This window comes from Argiope bruennichi, chromosome X2, assembly GCF_947563725.1.
Source record: "Argiope bruennichi chromosome X2, qqArgBrue1.1, whole genome shotgun sequence".
Classification (NCBI taxonomy): domain Eukaryota; kingdom Metazoa; phylum Arthropoda; class Arachnida; order Araneae; family Araneidae; genus Argiope; species Argiope bruennichi.
The window spans coordinates 58,159,674-58,182,488 of record NC_079163.1 but is presented as its reverse complement, the minus strand read 5'-3'; the positions used below and the strand labels follow the sequence as shown (position 1 = coordinate 58,182,488).

General features: G+C 29.9%; 1 protein-coding gene across 3 annotated transcripts in view; it reads left to right on the top strand.

The window, feature by feature from the left end:
• LOC129960629 (protein prune homolog 2-like) overlaps positions 1-22,241 on the top strand; it is a 37,010-nt gene extending 14,769 nt beyond the window's left edge. For all 3 annotated transcript variants that reach the window (XM_056074172.1, XM_056074173.1, XM_056074174.1), the window contains 10 exons: positions 689-878; positions 3,091-3,181; positions 6,951-7,172; positions 9,642-9,758; positions 12,375-12,477; positions 13,567-13,698; positions 16,397-16,483; positions 18,529-18,627; positions 20,433-20,482; positions 21,625-22,241. In XM_056074172.1, coding sequence (XP_055930147.1) covers positions 689-878; positions 3,091-3,181; positions 6,951-7,172; positions 9,642-9,758; positions 12,375-12,477; positions 13,567-13,698; positions 16,397-16,483; positions 18,529-18,627; positions 20,433-20,463 — 1,072 coding nt within the window. In that variant the 3' untranslated portion in view covers positions 20,464-20,482; positions 21,625-22,241. The remainder of the gene's footprint in view (positions 1-688; positions 879-3,090; positions 3,182-6,950; positions 7,173-9,641; positions 9,759-12,374; positions 12,478-13,566; positions 13,699-16,396; positions 16,484-18,528; positions 18,628-20,432; positions 20,483-21,624) is intronic.
• The last annotated feature ends 574 nt before the right edge of the window (positions 22,242-22,815 follow it).

Genomic DNA, 22,815 nt, shown 5'->3' with positions numbered 1-22,815 from the left:
TTTTAAGACACTCTACGTTGTAAGTCTATGTAAAAGTCAAAAATGGCGGAAACATCACTCGAGAAAATTAAAGAATTTACTTTCAGTATATGCTAGTTTAATGGGACTTCATACATTTCTTCTGTTTTGTAACTTAAATGTTAAACTAAATAAATCATAGAAACTGTTTAAGAATAAAATCTAAATGAATAAACTAATACCAATAAAAGAGAAAATACTTTAATCTTTACTGATGATAGTTAAATCTAAATATTTACTCACTAACCACATAGTTCTTTCACTTAAAAATGGTTTCATAAACTATATTTACATTGTTAAAGCATACTTTACTTATTTTACTACTCGAATATTTAATAGAATTGAGTTTAAGTTACTAATGAAAATTCAGCAACTTTTTGGATTTTATTCATTTTATCTCTTATTTTATTGCGTATAAATTTGAAATGTACAATTTCAGCTACGTAAATTACTTTTTATCAAATTCAAATATGGATTCTAATTCACAAACAAGTATATGTGCAGATGTTTTTGCACAGTTTATAAAAGGTTTCTTATACAGCATTTGTAACACTTTTGTTTCTAATAAATGAGTATATCTTCAGCAAATTACAGAAACAATATTTCATATTTATATTTTTGCTCATCTTTAATAAACTATTGCAAACCTGAATCTTCATATTATTTGCAGTGGCACAGAAAAAGAAGAAACCCTAGAGCAAGCCCAGTTCTCAGATCCTTTGCAAAGTGGAAGCCGAGACACGGATTCAGACCCTGAAGATGACGCTCGAGACAATGGCGTTTATTTTGCAGAGACTGTAGATTTTCCAGACAGCCCCTTGCATTTGAAGCTTTTAAAGAAAAGATCTCGTGAAGCTCAAGTAAGAAAAGGAATGACTGCAGTTAAATAAAAAATATATTGTTTTCTAAGATTTATCTTTGATTTCTCGTTAAATTTTACACCAAAATTCGCTATTAAAAGTAAGATATCCCAGATATTTCTAAAATTGACATACATGTTTATTTTTAGCTGAAATAACCAAGTCCTAAATATACTTCTTTTGCTATCAGGTATACTAAAAACATTTGGGAACGTTCGAGTTAATTAGTGCAGAATTTGGGAGGAACTAGATAGGTTCTAATAATTAATATAATATCCCAACAACCAATAATATACTAAGGCTGTTATTATCAGTTGTTATTACCAAGAATCTATATCCTCTTGCTCTTGATAAATGACTCATGATAAACGAGAAATTTTTTGTTAAAGATAAATTATTTCTTGCCGATTTTTTTTCTTTTCCTATATTATAACATTTAGGAGTTAGTTATAGAAATTTATAAATGCTAAGAATTGTTAACGAAAAAGCGCGAACATGAATATAAGACAAGCCATTGGTTCATACAATCGTATAAAAAATAAGAAATAAAATTGCATGGTTTTAAACCAACGGGAATTAAAACAATGAGCCGTCTAAGGTAAACTTTCTATGTACACTTTAAGTTTATTTCATTTATTTCAAACTAGCCGCCTTTGGCGACCAGCTGGTTCGCCAATCTTAATGTTCGTTTAAATTTTAATAATTAAATATTTTACGCAATTCCTACTTTAATAGATTCTTCATCAAAATATTTTAAGACTTCAAATTTTGATAGTCATATAATTTACTCATAATATTATAAAAGCCTTCAGTCATAACGTAATATGTATCTAATTTTCTGTTAGCTCTCGTAGCATTTATGCTTTAAATTAAAGTGGAAAGAATTAATCTGCAATTAATATAATAATATTTTTTACTGAAACAAAGCATTTTTTTATAATATGATTACTGAAAACAGAGTCACTGAGCGTTTAAACTTTATGGGCACTAAAGAATATCCTTCTTAATTTATGTAATATCTCAAGAATTTGTCAATAAAATTTTCTCAGATTCATCATGAACAGATCGATTAATTAACAATGTTTAATTTTAAATGCATCAAACACTAAGAAAATAAAATGAATTGTTTAAAATAATCGGTCGAAAACAGGTTTAAAGAAACTACTTAAAAAACGATGTACTTAAAACTATAAGCATATACAAAAAATATATAACTAAAGTAAATACAATTTAATTACAAAAGCATGCAACTAACCTAAAAATAATTTAAATCGAGAATCATCCGTTGATAATATTGTCAACAATCAGAACGCAATGCGCATGCGTGAATTTTCAACGCCAGTTACGGTAACGTAAATGCGTGAATTTTTCTACGCCAGTTGGGGTAACGCTAGGCAGATTAGACATTTTTAATTTCCTTTATTCTGTGTTATTTTAATCCGAGTACTTCAGAATGAATCTGAAAGATAGATTAATTAACAATGTTTAATTTTAAATGCAAAAAAAAAAACATTAAGAAAATAAACAGAATCGTTTGAAATAATCGGCCGAAAAATGTTAATCCTAGCCTCATTACTGTTGGGAAAAAAAAAAAACCCGAAGCCTTACTCATTTGGCGATGGAAGATGGAAGATTTTTTGGCCGGAAAGTTAGTTTTTAATTAATAATTAAAATTCTAATTAAAAATTCAAAAAAAGGGACCCCAGGTGCACATTCCCGACCTCTAAGGTATACATGTACCAAATTTGGTAGCTGTAGATCAAATGGACTGGCCTGTAGAGCGCCAACACACACACACATTGAGCTGTATATAAGAATAGATTTTGTTATTGATTCTCCAGTGTTTTCCTCATATGCTGTAATTTTCTACACTTGTGTGTTATCGACAACATCGCACTCATTCAATATTCTCAGTACTTAATGTTTTTGCGAATAGATTAATTTAATTAAATTTTGATTTCATGCAAATGGCTCAACCTATTGGTAAATTTCAGAAAAAATTATTTCAAAGTTCCATAATATTTATTATAATGAATTATAAATTAAAGACCAAAAAACGGAAATTAAAATAAAATATCTACTTTTCAATACATTAATAAAATCCGGTTTTCAAATTTTGTTTTTATAAATTTATATATGCATATCAAAGAAAAACTTAAATTCTATATTATGAACTGTTGAAATACTTATAAAACGCAAGTGTATATTTTAGGGTCTTGATACTGAAGATGATGACGAGGAGGAATCAACGACATTTTCTATCATGGGAAAAGGTCATCATCATCCACATCGCTCCCGTAGAGGTCAGAGCTTATATTCAAATCTCGCATTAAATAATTAACTAGAATTCAATTGCTATTGCACTATTTTGAATATTTCATTTCTATTCTTTTCAATGATTTAATAAATTATAGTTCTTATATAAATCTTTTAGACGTAAGTAATCAAAGTTAGTTCTTGATGAATAAAACTAAATTTGACAGCACTGAATCCATTTTTCTTAAGTTTTAATTTAATAAATTTAATTTTTTCATTTAAATTGTCATGAAATCTTTCTACTTTTTACAATGATTTTCCTAGTAATAAATCCTTGGTACCTTTCATATATTTACTAATTTAGAATATATGTTTGTAAATTTTATGTGTAAATGTGTGGAATCTTTATATAGGATAATGTTGCTTTTCCAACTAACAAAAATTGTCCGAAATATTTTCTTTTTTTTTAATACAGAAGGCGTGCCGAAATGAAAGTGGAACTGCGGCTCTATGGGCATTATTCTACGTGACTGTGTTTGGTAGGAGAATTCTGGTGTAAAACCATTACTGGAGATCCTTTGAATGAAATATAAACAATAAAACAAGTAGCATCGTCCTATGGATTTCTCCAAAAAGACTCGGGCAGAAATAATTTAATTTTTTCAAACAGAAAATATTAGAAAAACCGACATTTTCAGTCATAGTGCTGTCGGTAAGCTCAAAAAAGTGAGAGGGTATTTCAATCCTACCTGAAATTGTTCCCTTTTGATTATTTAGAATAATTTCTTGACTTTAAAAAAAGCCGAAACTCCAAGTTTTGAAGACTTCGCTTATCTGATATGAAGCCATCCAAATTGCGCTCTTAAGAAAACTTAAATCATGAGTCGTACTTTTTCATTTTTACTTGAATAATTAAACATTTTTAATATATAGGATTGTCAATGTGTACTTTATTATTAACAAGCTTAAAAAGCTTAATTTAGCAATCGTTATTAAATCCGGCTACTGATATGGGTGAAAAATATGATTAAATTACTTTTTTGTTATTATTGATGTATTTGATATCAATATATTTTATTTAAGAACAAGAAGAATTTTCTTTATATATCATCAAATAAATTCATAATTAAAAAAATCCTTACCCATTTTAGAAGAGAAGTTTAAGTTTCTAAAATTTCTGCATCTTCTCCTTAGTCTTTAATTTTCTTTTTATTTTGTTCTTTGAACTGATCAAAAGATATGGCAGAAAAGTCATATGCGGTTTCATTGCTGGTAAATTTATCTCCTAGAAACTCTGAATACAGAGTCAGAATACTTGTTTGACGTTTTTTCCAAAATTTCGGAAAACGCAAATATCCAACGTAAGTAATATGTCTCATCCAAAAACTACAATTCCAAAGAATATCTTTTGTTGTGTGAGAAGAAGCAACTTGAAGTTTGAAGGACGAAAATTGAATACAAACTAAGAACTATGTCTCAAAGTGCCATTAATTCAGTTACTGAATTGAAGAGTCTAATGTTAGAAAACCGATTCCGTTAAGAGTGGAGATCTATGTGGACATAGAGCACATTAAATTTGACACCCTTCTGCTGGTGTGATTCAGAAGTTTGAAAAGGGGATCACAATTTATAATTTTCCTAGTCGTCTGACCATGATTCATAATTACGAGTCTCTTCCCAATAATATATCACTTGTTATTTCAACAAGTTATGTAAACAATGCTAAATTTAAAAACGATCTCTTGACCATCATTTTGATCACGCTTTAATGATAACTGACAAATAATGATAACTGATGATGACTGACTGCTTGATGATAACTGACAAAAATTAAGTCACGAATTGTCCTGTTGTACCTAAATTGCTCGATTTAACCTTTGGGATCAGATAATTAAGTAAATTTCAGTGATTTTTCACCATAACTACTGAAGCTATTACGGCACAAAAATGAAATTTACATCACCTTCAGTTCAAAAAAGTTCTTTTAATGATACCAAACGTTGTTGAGGTACATTTTTTTTTAAAAAAAATTATTCATTTAAAAATTTACTCATGTAGTAAAATAACTAATTTTTTTGTCTTTAAGGGTAGAAGTCTTTCGTCTATGATTTAATTTTGTACCTTCAATCTTAATTAAGTTATCATAAAATTTAAGTAATGAGTGAAAACTGTCAGATTAAGCAATTTGGGATTCAAACTAGATCTTACAACAATTTTTCCCTCCTCCCTCACATGGTTAATGACATCCTGACTAGATGTAAAGTTCCCCGTTTTCCCACACATAGTTAAGTGTATACAGACCTCCAGGTATGGATCCTTTCCAATAGGAGATTCATTGTATCTGGTCATTTGTTACTATCCCGGTGTGTGAACACAGATGTGTATCCCATTGTTTCAAATAGATCCATCATGTCTTCAAGTGACAGGAATGTCGGAACACCCAGATGCTAAACTGCTTTTTTACCTTTTTGAAGAGACTCCTCAAGTCATCAAGAATCAATCAATCACCAGCAACCATTGCCATTAAATGTCAAACACAGGTGCACTTCAGCCGGCGTTAGCAGCGAATTGATTGTAATTGACATATGCTCATGAGGCGGTCGGCCACAAAGATGGTTCATTAACAGACACTCCCTTGAGACCATTCCTTGAGTTGAGACCATTGAGGAAGCGTTTCTAAGCAACTATTGGGTGATAGGAACTCAAGTTAACCAATGGGAAACCGGAGGCGGAGAGAGGGGAGAAAGGCTTCGAATTAGAATTCGGAGGGACTTCAGAGTGCGGAAAAGTTGTTCCTTTTTTTAGAAGCTCCGTGTGATTCGGGCTTCTGTTTTAAGGTTCACCCGATAAAGATAAGTAGATTTCCCTGATCTATTCTAAAGCGGCTATATTCAGTAGGCCCTGAAGTAGCCGCTTAGAAATAACAGCCTATTAGCGTTTGGCGGTTTTTTTTTTTTTTTTTTTTTTTTTTGTGATTTATTGAACTGTTATTTCATTTTTGTAAATAATATTAACCTAGATGAAAACAAGTTGTTCGTTGTAAATATATAGGGCTGTAAATAAAAGAATTATTTCATTACGCTATTCACCTATTTTTTCAGTCTTGGCCAAGATATTACAATGCATAAACAAATTCCTTAAACATCTTTTTACTCAAAAAAAAAAAAAAAAATCTATAAAATATGTTAAATAGTGGACAAGGATGAAGTCCGGGTGCTATAGGAAAAATATTCGCCATTTAAAAAGAAAGAAGAAGAAAACTTCCAGAAGAAACAAAGTTTGCCACACATATACAGTGGAATTTGACTAATTCGAACGTTTTGATTTGAATTCGTCTGCAGTTAGAGTCTTTCTCTCGTTTCTTAATAACAAAATATTAAAATACTGTCTGCCATACCGCTTGCTGTTTAAATTGTTAAATATCGCTTTTATTAAACTCTTATAGCATCCTACTAGGATCCCCTTTTTCTGATAATAGGCAAGGAAGAATATATTTCCGATAAAGCAAGAAATCAACTAACTTTATTTAATTAAAAATGTATTTTCTTATTTCCTGAGATTATTTTGCATTGTACTTTATTCTGGAGATCTATTTAATGACGCAGAAGTACAATTACAAGATTGCTGATAAATTTATTCAGAATATAAAGGGTTAAATTCAGAAACTTAGTGTTTCTGCATTAAATTTTCAAAAAAGATAATTTGGTAATTTTTAAATATCATATTTAATAAAATTCAAAGAGCGTCTTAAAATATTTTTTTTTATTTGTCTATGATTTATATATATTATTTTAAATGACAACAACTCATTTTTAGAGAGGCCAAAAACACTGATGTCTTCTAATGCCAAAGGCAGTGATTCCAGAAGAAAAATAACAGTGAACCCAGATGTTCTAAGTTCGGATGTCTTAAAAGATGATGATCAGAGAAGTATCGATTCATTAAGCAACAAAAGTGATGTCTTATCACCCCTCGATGATCTTGCTACTCCTGATGACATTGATACCCCAGATGACTTGGATGATGATCTTTTCGATAGTAAGATTCATTTACTGTTTATGAACTTTGAGATTTATACATACATGGAAAGTAAACACTCTAATATATTTCAGCTTGTTAATATAGATATGTAATGATATCACTAAATCTGAATTAAATCCTAGTTAATTTGCTAATTTTTATCTTACTTTAACCCATATTAACTTAATTCTAAAATGTTCTTTTATTTCCTGAACCAATTCCACCTTTTTTTTTATTTTATTAATGCTACACGAGCTCTGTAAAAATTCTTAAATAAGCGGTCCTCATCTCTGAGTGAAGGGATAAAAATCGGTCATTCTAAGCAAATTCTTTTAAAAGACACTTAAATTCCCTTTCCTAAATCGACACGTGTAAGGAAATTCCTATCAGAATCTCATAGTATATAATCACTGGGGGAAAATATTTCTCCCTCTTTCGCTCTTGTGTCGTGCTGTAGATTGATGCACCTCGTTGCTTCTTGCTTGTACCTAAATTATACCTCCCGGGATGGAATAAAAGCGAAGTTTAAAAATTCATAGTGTCTTCTTTCTCTCGGCCACGAAACTGCTCGAAAATATGTGTTTTACATTATATAATTTTATAATTGATTGAACGATAGACTTGAATTCTAGAATCATAAATCTTAAGAGAATTGTATTCTCTATGAAAAGTAGACGTTTGAAAATAGATAGACAAAATTTACACAAAAATAATAGGTTTTATTTAGTTTTCATACAACCTGCCATGCACTATTTCCGCCTTTCTGATACTCATGCAAAAATACATCGAATTATTTTTTAGTTTTTATACTTGAGTTCTCCTAAGCCGTTCTTTACAGTAATCTTCAAATGATGACCCCCTATATAGCAATATACGAAATCTTACATCATCTTTATATCTAAATTTCATGCATTCGGTTCATAACGAGAACTTGAAATATTTAGTGCTTGCTTTGGGCAGGAAAGTAACATGAAGGACATTAAAAGTACATATTTAAGTGATAGGGTATCACACTAATAAGGTCTTCTAACAAAAATAGAAAATTTGACACTCTAAGATACGTTTTTGAACTAGTGAGAAATTTTAAATAATTGATCATATGAGTTCTTGGATATATTATTGTAGGTCACAATCGTATGTTTGTTGTAAAGAAAAGATTGATTTAATGCATTCAATCAACAAATAATAGTATCAAATATGAGAATTATCTATTTCAAACTATCAGATTAAAATTAGAAAATGCCTACATCTAAGTCTAAAGTGTATGTGGAAGATTTAAAGATTGGCTTAGATTTCGATACACTTATTTTAAAGTTATTTTGAAAAAAATAATGAAATTATTTTCTAACACTAATTCTTTTTTACATTTGATAGTTTTCTACCTTATATTTTTCAATTGAAACATGCTTTATTTATGGATAGAATTCCACCGACTTTCAATTACATATTTTAAACCTTAACTGAGGAGGTGAAAATTTAGGACTTAACTGGAGAGGTGTAGTCTACGAGACCGCATTTTCTTTACACTCAAATTAAATTTTTTAATGAAAATATTAGTATGAAAATCCGTCAATATATTCTGCAGATTTTTTTCTTGATATATAAATATGTTTTAGAAATTTCCCAAATATATTATCATTGGAAAAAATAATTGCGTTTGAGCATACATTTTCTTCTCAAATTGCATGTTACAGCAACTAATATTCTTGAAAAAGCTTTGCTTATATTATTTTTCCGGTATGCAAAGATATATAGAAAACAATATAATGAAAAATTCAATAATTACATGAAAAAAAATTGACAATAGGTAAAAATGACTTTTTTATCGGCATCATTTCTGCGCAGAAAGTTGTGAACATTTGTAGTATGCTTTTCGAAGGCATATTAAACATATAAGTTAAGTACTAATATAAAAATCAGCCTGTAAATTCTGTAGATATTTCTCTTGGTATGTTAATATATTTTAGAAATTTTTCAAAATACATTATTACTAGAAAAATTAATTGTATTTGAACATATATATCAGAATCAAATGCGAACCTTCATCGAAAAAAAATCTTCTTTACAATTATCCTCATCACTAAAATCACTTTCTGCTTCATTTAAAAGTCTCTGGAGCTCTGCTTCATAACGAGGATCAGTAGGTTGGAGGGTATTTCGAGGACCAATTTTAGAGCCATCTGCTAAGCCTTGTATAAAACTGGAACACTAAAAGGGAGTGCGGTCTCACAGACGTCGCGCAAAGAAATAGCTGACATGTTTTAAAAAGCATCCACGGAAACCGGTTGAAAAAGTGCACATGTAGTGATGGTGACGAAACAAGAAGCTACAGGATCAATCAATTCGATTGAGTTAAAAATAGAATATGGGTGAACGAAAGTCCATCCTTAGCGGTCTGAGATACCGCACCTCAACCTTAACTTAAACTTTTCTGTCAATGTTTAAATGAATATCTTTCAAGAGTTTTCATTTCTCTATCCATTATAGCAACGGAAGAAATCCGGGACAGCGGAAGTCATTGGAAAGCCTGCGTTGTCGGAGGAGAGGAGAGAAGAATCGATATGAAAGTCATCGAACCATATAAAAAAGTACTCTCTCATGGAGGTAAGTATTTCCTCTCTAACCCCAAATAAAATAAATTGAAAAGAAATATTTAAGAAGTCAAATCGGTAGTAAACTTATAAATACGAACTTACTCATTTAAAATAAACGAATATATCTTTATATAAAAGAGAGTTATCAGTACATAGTACCTCATCGCCAATTTCCGATTTATTGAAAACAAAATGGTATTTAAAAAAGATCGATTTTTTTTATGCCAGTTTTCGAAAAATATCGATCTACCGAAATCTTGATCATGAATAATAATTCACGATAAACAGCGATACAATAAGTCGATAATCACAATTAATTTGCGCCTTCGATTTCGTTTTCGTTATCGGTTAGTGTTTGTTTTTGTTGCTCTTCATTCTATTTCACCTTCATACAGAATTATTGTTAATATTTCTATAAATTATGTCAAGTTCTAATAAACTTGTTTTAAGCACGTCATTTTGGAAAAAAAAAATCTGTTTTCTCTTCCCTAAATGAATGATACCATTATGGAAAAATAATTGCGGTTATCAGAAGGTTGTTGACTGTGCTTTGTTTAATAGCTAAATTTTGATCTTTAGAAATAAAAGCAGAAAGGATTCATTCAGATTAAATCCACAATTTTTTTCGCAGCTCGCATTTTAAAACCCAAGTGTACTCGCATAAAAAGAAGGGCCGTTATACCTCCGCTTTCTCCTGACAGATAAATTGCTTGCTGAACTCCTTTCAAAACTAGTTTGAGTGCTCGATAAATCTTGACCGAAATCCCCATGCATATCGAATTTTTGATACATATCAAATCGCCGATACTTATCGAATTATCGATACATATCAGTTTCCCGATACTTACCCATTTTCGATATATATTGTATTTTCGATACTTATCAAATTTTGAGTAATTTCGTGATTTCGATAGTACTCGAATTTGCATGACGTTTAAGAATCAATCCTGGCAATGTTTTACAAATATTTTTGGGGGGTGTTCAAAACATTGTTTTACATATCCGTGGAAAATATGTGTTTATCTTTTATTTTCTTTTTAATCCGCATACATTTCTGTTGTATGCTCTTTTATATTTCTAAAAGTGTATAATTTTTCCTGCTTTATATCTTTAAAAAAATGCTCTTTTCCATTTTCATTATATTTTTTTTATTACAATATGTTATTTTTTATTTAAGATAAAAATTATTTTTAGTGTCTAGATTTTATTTCTCCAATTTATTTCACTTTGTATGATTGGATTATATATAGCGCTTCTTTCAAATTTTTACGCGGTTTAAAAGAATTTTTTTTCTTTCCTTTTTCTTTTTCATATTCTTTTTTTTATTTTCAAATACACACAGTATTTAGAATTGATTAAAAATTTCCTCCATTCAATTGACGTAAGAAATTTTTTGTGAAATCATTATTTTTCTGTTTTTAATGTAAACATATTTTAGTGCTGATTTGTTAATCTTTTAACTGTTTTTTTGTATAATCCTTTTTTCATCCTACCTTTCATTTTAATTTTTTATTTTAATTTCGTTTTACTTTAAATTTTATAATATGCAAAAATGTTGATAGTGCACTCAGAAATAAAAGATAGTTAGCTAGAATTTTAATATTCAGAAATACAGTGTTGAGTGTTAGTTATTTTTTCATTGAGTATATATTAATGATATATAATGACATGTTTTTCTTTTTTTATCGTGGTCAGGACCTTTTCTAAAACTTTTAATGTATTTCATCATTCGTCCGTAAATAAATTTATCCTCCATAATATTTGTTATTAATTTTTTACTCATTTCGGATTAATTATTTTTCATCTCTTTTTGAGTTTTGAAATAGTAAATTGAATGATTAATTTTATTTTTATAAAATATCTATTGCTAAAATTCTAGTGCATATTTAAATTTAGTCTGTCAATAATACTATTAAAATAAGAATAAAAATTTATGTAATTCATGTACAAAATTAATTTTTCAAGATATCAGATTTTGGTTTACTAAAACTACTTAATTTTACTTGTTAAAGGCATTATTATGTCGTTTTATTTTTTACAAAGAATGAAAGGAACTGAAGTCTTTTTAAGTCAGCAGTAAAAAGAGTAAAATTTTAAAAATTATTAAAGTGGGAAAACGCAAATGTTATAAATTGTAACATGCAGATATTGCTTTGGCATTGACACACTTTATTAAAGGGGTTTTAACACATATTTTCTTTTATTCAAAAGAAATCAATTTTTAATATATAAATTGAAACTTCCTTTCATTAGGAGTCTTTCTGATCAGTCAATATGTTAAGAGATGCTATTTATAATAGCTATAAATAAATAATGATATCATGATATATCGAAGAATATCGATACGTGTCGGACGATATATCATGATAGCGAAGTTCAGTCATAACCCAGCATTAATGGTAATCGTGATATATTCAGTTATCTTGACTAATAAATAGGGGAAGTATTTATTACTTTCCTTAGTGTTATTAGCCGTCTTCTATCGGGTTTGATATTCATTGATTTAGGACAACATTTAGTTTACTAGGGATCAGACAATTTAACAAACTTGCATGAAATGTATACAAATTATTTTTCATTTTTCCAAAAGGTCATGTTTAAGATATTTTTTCTTTTGAATTTTCAGGATATATTGGATCATCAAACCTTGCTATCATTGTTTTCAGTGCTTGTTATCTTCCCGATCGTAGCAGATTAGACTATGATTATGTGATGGACAATCTCTTTTTGTAAGTTAACACAATAAATCTTTTTCTAACCTTTTAATAGATTAAAATATACATTTTAATTAGCTATTGAACAAATAGAATTATATATTTACTTAAAAATGATAAAAATAAATAGTTAATGCTTTTCTGATTGAATTTGCATTAAACTGTGGACCTTTCAGATATTTTTTTTCTCATATTACACAAAGACAGAATATCTCTGGTATAATGAAATTTTAACATGTTGAAATCCTTGAAGATCCACTTTACCACTATCATCCTGTAACTAAAATATAGATAAAATCCTTTTTCGCTTTAATTCTTTTCACACAAATGTGATGGAAATGAACAGGATTCGATTATAGTTGAATTTTTACTTCTTTATACATTAAGTGCGAAAAAGACTGTAATAATCAAATATTTGAGATTTTGACATGTCTCCATTATATCTGTCTGTTGCATGAACAACATGACTGAAAAACGAAAAAAATTAAAAAGACGAAGTTTAGTATGTGGTTTTAACATCAAACGTGAAGGTTTTTATTAAATTTTGGACTAAATGTATTTAAGAAAACTCTGTCTGTTTGAATATGGACGCTACATTTCAAAAACGCAACGATTGATTGAAATTTTGTATAAAGGCAGTGGTTTTTTTCCCATCAGAAATGTAGTTCCGTATCAAATTTTGTGAGGAAGTCCACAGTTTAGTGCACTGCCTATCTCTTAATATGCATTTAAGTGCAATAAATCAAATTTGCACCAAGCCAGATACATGTATTTTAATAGCGATTTTTAGAAATAAATTTTAGATCAATGTCAAATTTTGGACTAAATCGGTTAACGAAATGAAGTGCTGCTCTAAAATTCATTTTCAATTCTCTTTTCGATGCGATAATTTAAGAACCAAAATGTGGTATATTTTGGAAATATACGAGAATGTCTAAAGAGAACATTCACATTGGTTAGTAAAAAGACAAAAAAAAAAAAAAAAAAAAAAAAAAAAAAAAAGCACTGAAATGGCGTAATAGAAAAAAAAAATCTTCAAGATTCAACTCCTATTTACAGTGTGTATTTCAAGAGGTATATATTTATTTCTGTTTTTTTTTTCAGGTATGTTTTGACTACTTTGTCTCAACTTGTTGCTGAAGACTATGTCCTAGTATATCTGCATGGGGCTACTTCAAGAAGCTGCATGCCAAGTTTTGGTTGGTTAAAGAGATGCTATCAGATGATTGATAGGAGGTAAGAAGGATATATGGCTTTCTCTTTATAAATGAATCTGTTACTAAAATAAATTCTGGTTAAAAAACGTATGCGCAAAGGTGTGGAACTTTAATTGTATTTCACGTGACTTTCACATCACTGCACGATTGACGGTTTATAGAAATCCCTAACTACGCATTTGCGTATTAGATTTCCTTCTTTATCAAACGACTTAAGCACATCCTGTATAGGAGCTGCATTTAAAATCGAAATCGGACGAATGGGCCTTTTTTTTTTTTTTTTTTTTTTTTTTTTGAGAAGGAAGTATTGCTGGGAAGTTAGGTCTGTATCTAGATACTATCCCTAAGATTAAGTATTAAGGTAGGAGAAATTCTAGAGCCTGCAACTGGCTTCCTTTTTTGAGCTCCATGGTGGACGGGGCATACTAGGATGAACATAATCGCTTCATTATAAGCTCCAAAATTTGATTTACAATGGAGAACAACGTCAATCAACCTCTGGAATGTTTAACTTTTTTTTTTCTGAAACGTAGGTTTCAGCCGCCCTTGCGTATGCCAAATTTTCCACCACCTAATTTATGTAGAAGATTTCAAAATTTACAGTAATTCAGTAACCATACAAGGTTACTCCGCCCCCTTCCTAATTAAGGGCATTCGGATTAAATTTGAATGATAAGATCGCCCCGACAGCATTGGTGGGAACTAAGGTTGAGTCCTAAGGGCCATCACCAGCCACGGTACAATCCTCCCCGCGCACGTCTCGTCATCGGAAGGAGGTAACCGAACCCTACCATTTCTATAACCACTCGGGTGACGAGAACCAACCACCAAACCGGAAGCTTCTTATCCTCGTATGAGGCCCCCCCCCCTCGGTGGAAGAGACCCTTTCGGTAAGTATAAATTTGTTATTGGGTATGGTGCAGGGTACAAATAAAGAAGTCGTGTATGTATGTTCATACAAGTATGCAACTTATGGATATATATAAACAACATTTATGATATAGGTCGTCAGGACTAAGTTTTTATTATATAATATTAAAAAATACTTAACGAATAACAGAGAATAAAATATAAAATCCAAATCAATTTGAAATTAGAAATAAAATAATACTGTTACAATATATATTTGATTAAAATGTTATTAGAATTGAAAATAAAACTTTTGTCTTTAACTAAAATCTTATTCGTTTACTTTTTCTAAGACCAAAGTCTTTAATTGAGCTATAATTATCTATAGCATTGCATACATTTTGCCCAATAAAGATAGCCAGATTGGTTGGCCTTAAAGTACTTATTGCTGTTCTTAAATAATTTTTTATCAGTTTCAGTTTCGAAAAGTTTCTCTCACAGTTAGCACTGCTAATGGCAATTGTAAGGAATACTTGAATACTTAATCATTTTTTTTAATCTTATTCGCTGTGATGGAAGGCGATAACTTACGAAGAATTTTATACCCCCATTTAATGTCTCGGTATCTCTAAGTCCATTCATACAATATATGCCAAAGCTGCTGAGAGAAAGAATGGCCGCCGTTCTATAGTTGGACATAATTCTAATGCATGTACCTCAGCCTCTAAATATGTAAATTGGAAAGACTAGCAAACAGCTTTTTCACATTGATGCCCTTGTTGATCTAAAAGTAAAGAGATACAGACAATAAATAACATAAACGTTATTATATCTAGAATGACAATATCTGGATATATCATATGAAGTATCACTTAAAAATGCAGAATATACTGTAGTATAGACAGAATTGGTGCCAGATAACAGCTCTACTCCAGCCCTTGAAAAATCTCTAATATTACAAATGTAAAACCAAAATTGAACTAAAACAGGTTCATGCAACCAACCCATTTAAATATAAACAAAAAAAAAATGTTTGAAGAATTGGTGAATAAATCACTTTGCATTTCCGCATCTAAATGCCAAAGGGAGCAAATATTAAAACGAATTGCTAAAGTTCATAAAAAAGTCAATGGAAAAAGCCCAATTATAATAAATGGAGGGGGGGGGAATCAAATGTTCTTGTAAAGTGTTCAATAAAAAGACGCTTACAGAGAAGCGCGTTTTTGCAAAACAAGACAAGATAAGAAAAGGAAAGATAATTTGAAAAAGAGAAGGAACATTTATCTGATGAATACAGTGTCTATTAGAGGGAAATTAACTAAGCACATAAAACAGGACATGTGAGCATATCGGGAAATTATGATACAGATTGCAAGGTTGCTACTATTATAAATACTCTTTTGTTCCTCCAAAGGATTTCGACCAGACTATAAAATCAAATATCCATAAAAAGTGGTAAAACACATGAAACAATTACATTCATAATAAGTTACACTATTTACAACCATCCATTTAATATTTTCAGCATAAAACCTCAATCGTAAAACAACTGCAAAACTGAAAAGATTCGGGATTAGACAAGCATATTGATCACACAAAATCACCTATTAAAGTGAGAACTGTCATCGAAGCGTATTTCATGCAACACCATTTTTCTGCAAGACATATTTTGATTGAATATATCAATTATAATAATTTTAGGATGAAATATTTTGTCAGTACAACCTACCATCTAATTTGGCAGTCAAGTTAGACAGTTCTTTTATTTATTCTTGTTCTTTGATATTCTCTGTATGTGAAATTTTACAGTACATTTTAGAAAACATAAAATTTTGAATACAATTTAATATTTTCATCCAATTTTTTAGACTTCGGAAAAATCTAAAGGGTCTCTACCTTGTCCATCCCACATTTTGGTTAAAGACGATCGTTATAATGACGAAACCTTTTATCAGGTATGTAAAAATGCGAATATCTGAAAATCTGATAAAAAATACATTTTCTTTTTTAGGTTGATAATAGTTCCTTTTTATTTATAACAATTATAAAAAAATATTTCTACATTTCCAAAAGACAATCTTTCCCTCGAATACTGCTCCACTTGTAACAAGGGGAAACTTGGATTCGAGGTTAAGTTAACTTGCGCCATAAGCAGCTTCTCAATTTCCCTTGTGGCATATCCACGACTATGGCTGTGCGATTTTCGATTTATCATAAAAATCGATTTTTCGAAAAATATCGATCTATCGATAACATAAACATTGGTGCACGATAAAATAAATCTGTCTTATCTTATAAATCTATCTTATTAATATTTATATAAACACTTTCATATTCTAATATATAAAAATACTTGTTTTAAGCATGTCATTTTGGAAAAAGAACTGTTTTTTATTCCCTAAATGAATACCATTATGGAAAAATGATTGCGGTTATCAGAAGATTGTTGACTGTACTTTGTATAATCGGTAAATATCCATCTTCAGAAATAAAAGAAAAAAGGATTCATTCAGATTAAGTCCACAATTTTATTCGCAGCTCGCATTTTCACATTCAAGCGTACTCGCATACAAAGAAGTGTCGTTGTACCTCCGCTTTCTCCTGGCAGATAAATTGCTTGCTGAACTCCTTTCAAAACTAGTTTGAGTGCTCGATAAATCTTGATCGAAATCCCCATGCATATCGAATTTTTCATACATATCAAATCGCCGATACTTATCGAATTATCGATACATATCGGTTTCCCGATACTTACCCATTTTCGACATATATTGTATTTTCCATACTTATCAAATTTTGAGTAATTTCGCGATTTCGATAGTTGTTGAATTTGCATGACTATTAAGAATCAATCCTGACAATGTTTTACAAATATCCTTTTGGGAATTCAATATATCGTTTTACATTACCGTGGAAAATATGTGTTGAACTTCTATTCTTTTCTTTTTAATCCGCATACATTTCTGTTTTATGTACTTTTATATTTCTAAAAGTGTATAATTTTTCTAGCTTTATATCTTTAAAAAAATGCTCTTTTCCAATTTCATCATATATTTTTATTACAATATATATATATATATATATATATATTTTATTTGAGATAAAGATTATTTTTAATGGATAAATTTTATTACTCTAATTTATTTCACTTTATCCGATTAGATTAGATGTTACGCTTCTCTCAAATTTTCACGCAGTATAAAATGGTTTTCTTTTCTTTCCTCTTTTTATTCATGCACTTTTTTTATTTTTAAATACACAGTATTTTGAAATGATTTAAAAATTCATTTGACATATTTTATTAAAGGGGTTTTAACATAATTATTTTCAATTTTTATTCGAACGAAAACGCATATTTTTATTATAAAACTTCCTTTTATTTGGAGTCGTATTGATTAGTCAGCATGTTAAGAGATGCTATTTATAATTTATAATAGCTATTAATAAATAATGATATCACAATATATATAAAAATATCGGTATGTGTTGAACGATATTTCACGATGATGAAGTTCAGTCATTGCCCAACCCTACTCATGGCTATTAGTAGCTTATGAATGGCTTCAACATCGATGACGGAATGCATCCCACTTGTACGGATCTATGCATGCGACACTCGTAATGGTAGTCTGGCATACATTGTCTATAGTTATGTATAATTGTTTAAGGCGTTCTGATCATTCAGATTCAACTCATGGATTTCTGTTGGTTTAGAATAATTATCTTTGTTCATTTATAATAATTTTTCTCAATACTGAAAGGTGGACTGATTTAATAAAATTTTCTCAAACAAAACTTTTTTCTGTTATTGTAATACTTTATAACCAAAAGAAGGACATAACAATTTAAGAGAAAATAGGTCAAAAACAATTGAGAAGCAAGTTAATTTTAAATAAATCATATTAAGCAAAGATAAAATCTGACACTCATAAATTCCCACTAAACAATTTAATATACATTCTGGTGTTCTTTAGAAATGATGTATTTCCTTCGTTTTCAGTTCTAAATTCAGCCGGAAACTACGATTCGTCAACAGCTTGCAAGAACTGGAAGAACTCATTCCAATGGATCATGTTTGCATTCCAGATAAAGTTAAAGAGTAAGTATTATACTTTCTAATAAAAATTTAAGTGCTATGTGTTGATTTGTAATTTTTATACCTATTTCATTTTGAAGTAAACTTAAAGTGAAAATGCTACTCTTTTTAAGACTAGCTTTTTATACACTATCTACCAACAAGTAATTGGACACCTGTGATAAAGGAGATAAACACAATTTATTAATATTCAGTAGTTGGCAGAACCTCTACCTGAGGCAATTACAGCCTCAACTCTTCTGGGCATTCTGTCCACAAGTGTTTAGATGATGGACGGTGGTATTTTCTTCTACTTGGCTTGGAGAAGACATGTAAGTTCTTTCACCGATTTTGTACAGTTGCTGCACTAATTTATTAGGTGATCCAACTCATCCCAGAGGTTTTCTATAGGATTCAAGTCTGGACTCTGGGCAGGCCAATCTAGTTAGTCCCCCCTGTTGCCATCAAACCAATCCATGGTGGACCTCTCAACATAACAAGTGGCGTTGTCATCCTGGAAATAACAATAATCCAACCCGTAAAATTGCCACAGCGTTGTCTAGAATAGTGGAGTTGGAGTAGGCGTTGAGCTTACCATGAATTGGGAAAAAGGGTCCCAGTCCGTATCGCGAGAAACACCCCCAGACTATAATTCCACCTCTGCCAAACTTTACTGTAAGCACAATGCATTCTGCCAACGACGTTCTCCATGCATACACCAAACCCAGACTCTGCTATTCGACTGGCAGGGATTGAAACTTGATTCATCATTCCAGAGAGCCTCTTTCCACTCATCTATGGTTCAATTTTGACATCATTTGCAGCACCTCAACCGAGCAGCGCGGTCGGATTTTGTAATCAAAGACTTATGGGTGGCAGCACGGCCATTGAAGTCAAGCAAATGTTCTTCCTTTCTAATGGTATTTATGGAAAAAATAATCCCGGATGCTTGTTAGAACTCATGGAATATGTGGGCCATCTGTTTGGTGAGTTTTTTCCGAATTTCTTTGGACAGCATTCGTCGGTCCCAATCTTTTGGTTTTGTGGATCTGCCGGGTCGAAGCATATTCCGATAATCACCCCTCACCTTACACTTCTTAATCACAAAAGCCACTGTTGATTTCGGAATGTTTAACTCACTAGATATGTCCCTTAAGGATCGGTCATTTCTATGATATCTGGCAATGAAGCCTTTCTCGAAGTCAAACTGCTCTGAATTGTGTGGCATCTTGCATTCCACTAATGCCAATGATGTTTCCTACACGATATTTAAGTATAGAAGGCGTGACGTATATCAGGACCGCAGATATCTGCATTTGCACAGGTGTCGAAATACTTATTGGTAGATAGTGTACAATAATAGACGCGTTCTGTTTGCATGAAAAAATTACTGTTATTAAATTATAAAAAAAACTTTATCAAAAATGGCACATCAGTAGGATGTATAATTTCGGTCACTACGGCCTGACATAATATTTAAGATATCAAATATTATCACGTACAAAATATTTGATAGGTTTGAACATTCATCTGATAAATAAAGTTTGAGTGTGCACTTAAATTATTTTAAAATGTTTACTCATCTATTTTTAATGGTCCTAATATTATATAAATTAGTTATGAACTGGTTAAGATTTGTATATTTGTCGGTCCTAAAGATAATTCATTTTGAAGATAGCTTGATGATATCTTTTTTTACTATAAACAACATAATTTACTTTATACAAATTACTATTCTTTAAGAAAAAATTCATTCTATGAATGAATATAGTTTCACATAGATTAATTATGTATTATTTCTATTTTCTTATTTTATTTAATGTGTTTAGGTTTGACGAAACCAGGATTATTGTGGCTTAACGCATTCCATATCTAAAAGGTAAATGTTATTAAACTATTTGGCTCATCATAGCTCATAAATTATTTTCAAAATTTAAATATGAAATTACCAGTTATGATTTTTATAATCTAATATTAATGAGCAATTTTTGTTCAAAGAATAAAGATAACTCACGTTAACTGAACGATTTAATTTTAAATCTGAAAAAAAACCTCTGAAATTTAATAGTAATCCGCTTGTAATATGAGAGAAAAAATGGTGATTAAAATAAAATTCCTCTTTGAACTAAGCAAACGATTTCGATTATTTAAGTGATATTTTATTATTATTTTAAAACTCATTTAAAATAATATGCATATGGTCGTACTGCATATTAAATCCGCCATTGACGGTTAAACGTCATCATGGTAAAGCCACTTCAAATTTTGAGCTATGTTAGAACTTCTTTTTTTCGTCCATATCAGCTGATTATGTCTCAAGCTGATGACATGTATGATATTTTTAGCAAGCGTGAATTTCAAAACTGAAGGTTCGTTCAGTAAATCAATTCAAACCTCAATCTATTGGGCACGAAACTGTAAAAGACATGGAACATCAAAACCCAAAACTGAATTGTTCATTTCAAAATTTATAAATTAAAATACAATGTCAGCCTGAAAATGTGATTAAATACATATTTTTGACACAAAAGTATTTTAAAATTTATTACATATAATTCATGTGACTTTATAGTTTAACAGCATACTGGATTAATGGTTTCATGCAATGTAAAAACTAGTCTTGCTTTTTCCTCCTTCAGTGAATTCCTTCGAATGAATTCTATTCTTGATGCTACGGAGAGTTTAACGTGCATCACGCGAGTATGAATTACTTAAATTTTCGAATTTCAACAGAAATCACCAGACTGGGAACTGATTTGGGCGTTTCATCTTAAATCATAGAAACTTAAAAATTACCGTTTTGAAGAATTTTCGGAAAATATTTTGCAGATTTTAAAGTCTGAATTTTAAAAAACTAACAAATTAATAACAATTTAGTAATTATTTATATTTTAGTGTTTTTAGTCTTTGTTGTAATGATCGATAGAAAATTTGTTTTAATCCATTGAAAAAAAATTGAAAATAAATATCATTTATAAATTCTGTTTAATTGGATATCATTTAAAGAATTTAATTTTCCAGATTTCAAGGAGAATTATTTGTTCCAATACCAATCAAGGTGGGTTTCTTCACATGACGTCAATTCAGATGGTCTCAGTGCTATTTTCGCTATACCGGATTTTCCAAGAAAGAAATTCAGACAACAGAACCGTCTTTATTTATTTTACGGAGCGTTAATAAATGGGGTTTCTCGTAAAATATAAATTCTAAACTTTTCTTTATCATAAAATAACAAGGAGCTTCAGAATATGCTGTGAACTAAAAAAAAATACTGAGATGGTAGATTAATTTATGTACTCAAATGAAGTGTGTAAAAGAGGCAAAAACTCATAGATTTTATATGGAATGAAGAAAAAGAGTTTAAGAATGATTTTCAAATGAATTGCCTTGAAACTGAAATCGTAATTTCTACTATGAAAAAAAAAGTTCTTTAAATGCTTTTGATCATAAATCACGGAAAATTTATTTTGTTTAATAAAATGTCATAAGACAAAAAAAAATTTTTAGAAGAACTATATGGAATAACATTTAGGAAGATAAATCTAAAACACAAGAATTTGTGATAATTCAAACAGAAAATTAAAATTTCAAGCTCAGTTTTATTCTTACATTCTTAACTGAAATTTCTTTCCAGTATTCATAAGGACATCTGTCTTGGTATTTAATATGATAAGCATGATACTTACATCTTTATACTTATGTTTCCAAAAATTGTTTTAATTTATTCAAAATATTTTTTTTTTATTTTGTTTATAATATATTCTTTAAAACTTCAGAAGAATATGCTCTTTTTATCAAAAAAGTGTTTTTTTCTTACATTTCAAAAATATTCACAACAAGGCATTTGTTCCTCATTCAGTGATTGTTCAAATTAAATATGAAAATTTGCTTTTAGATTTTTGTTTATTCATATCATCATTGCAGTTTTTCAAAATTCGAATCCACGTTAAAGTTTTTTTAAATTCAATTTTATATATAACTAGTTCACTTTCATGCACTTACTTAAATTAAGTAATCTGATTCTTAAGAGATTATCTCGTCTCTGAATACATAAATAAATTAAATTAAATTCCTATGCACGCAATATTCAATTTTTCCAGGTAATTTTTTTTTAATTTTTAGGTGTATTTCCTGTGATTGTTTCGTGTTAGCTTTTAATTCTGAGAACTCACTGAAAGTTTTCAGAGGGTTTCAATACAAATAATATAAATT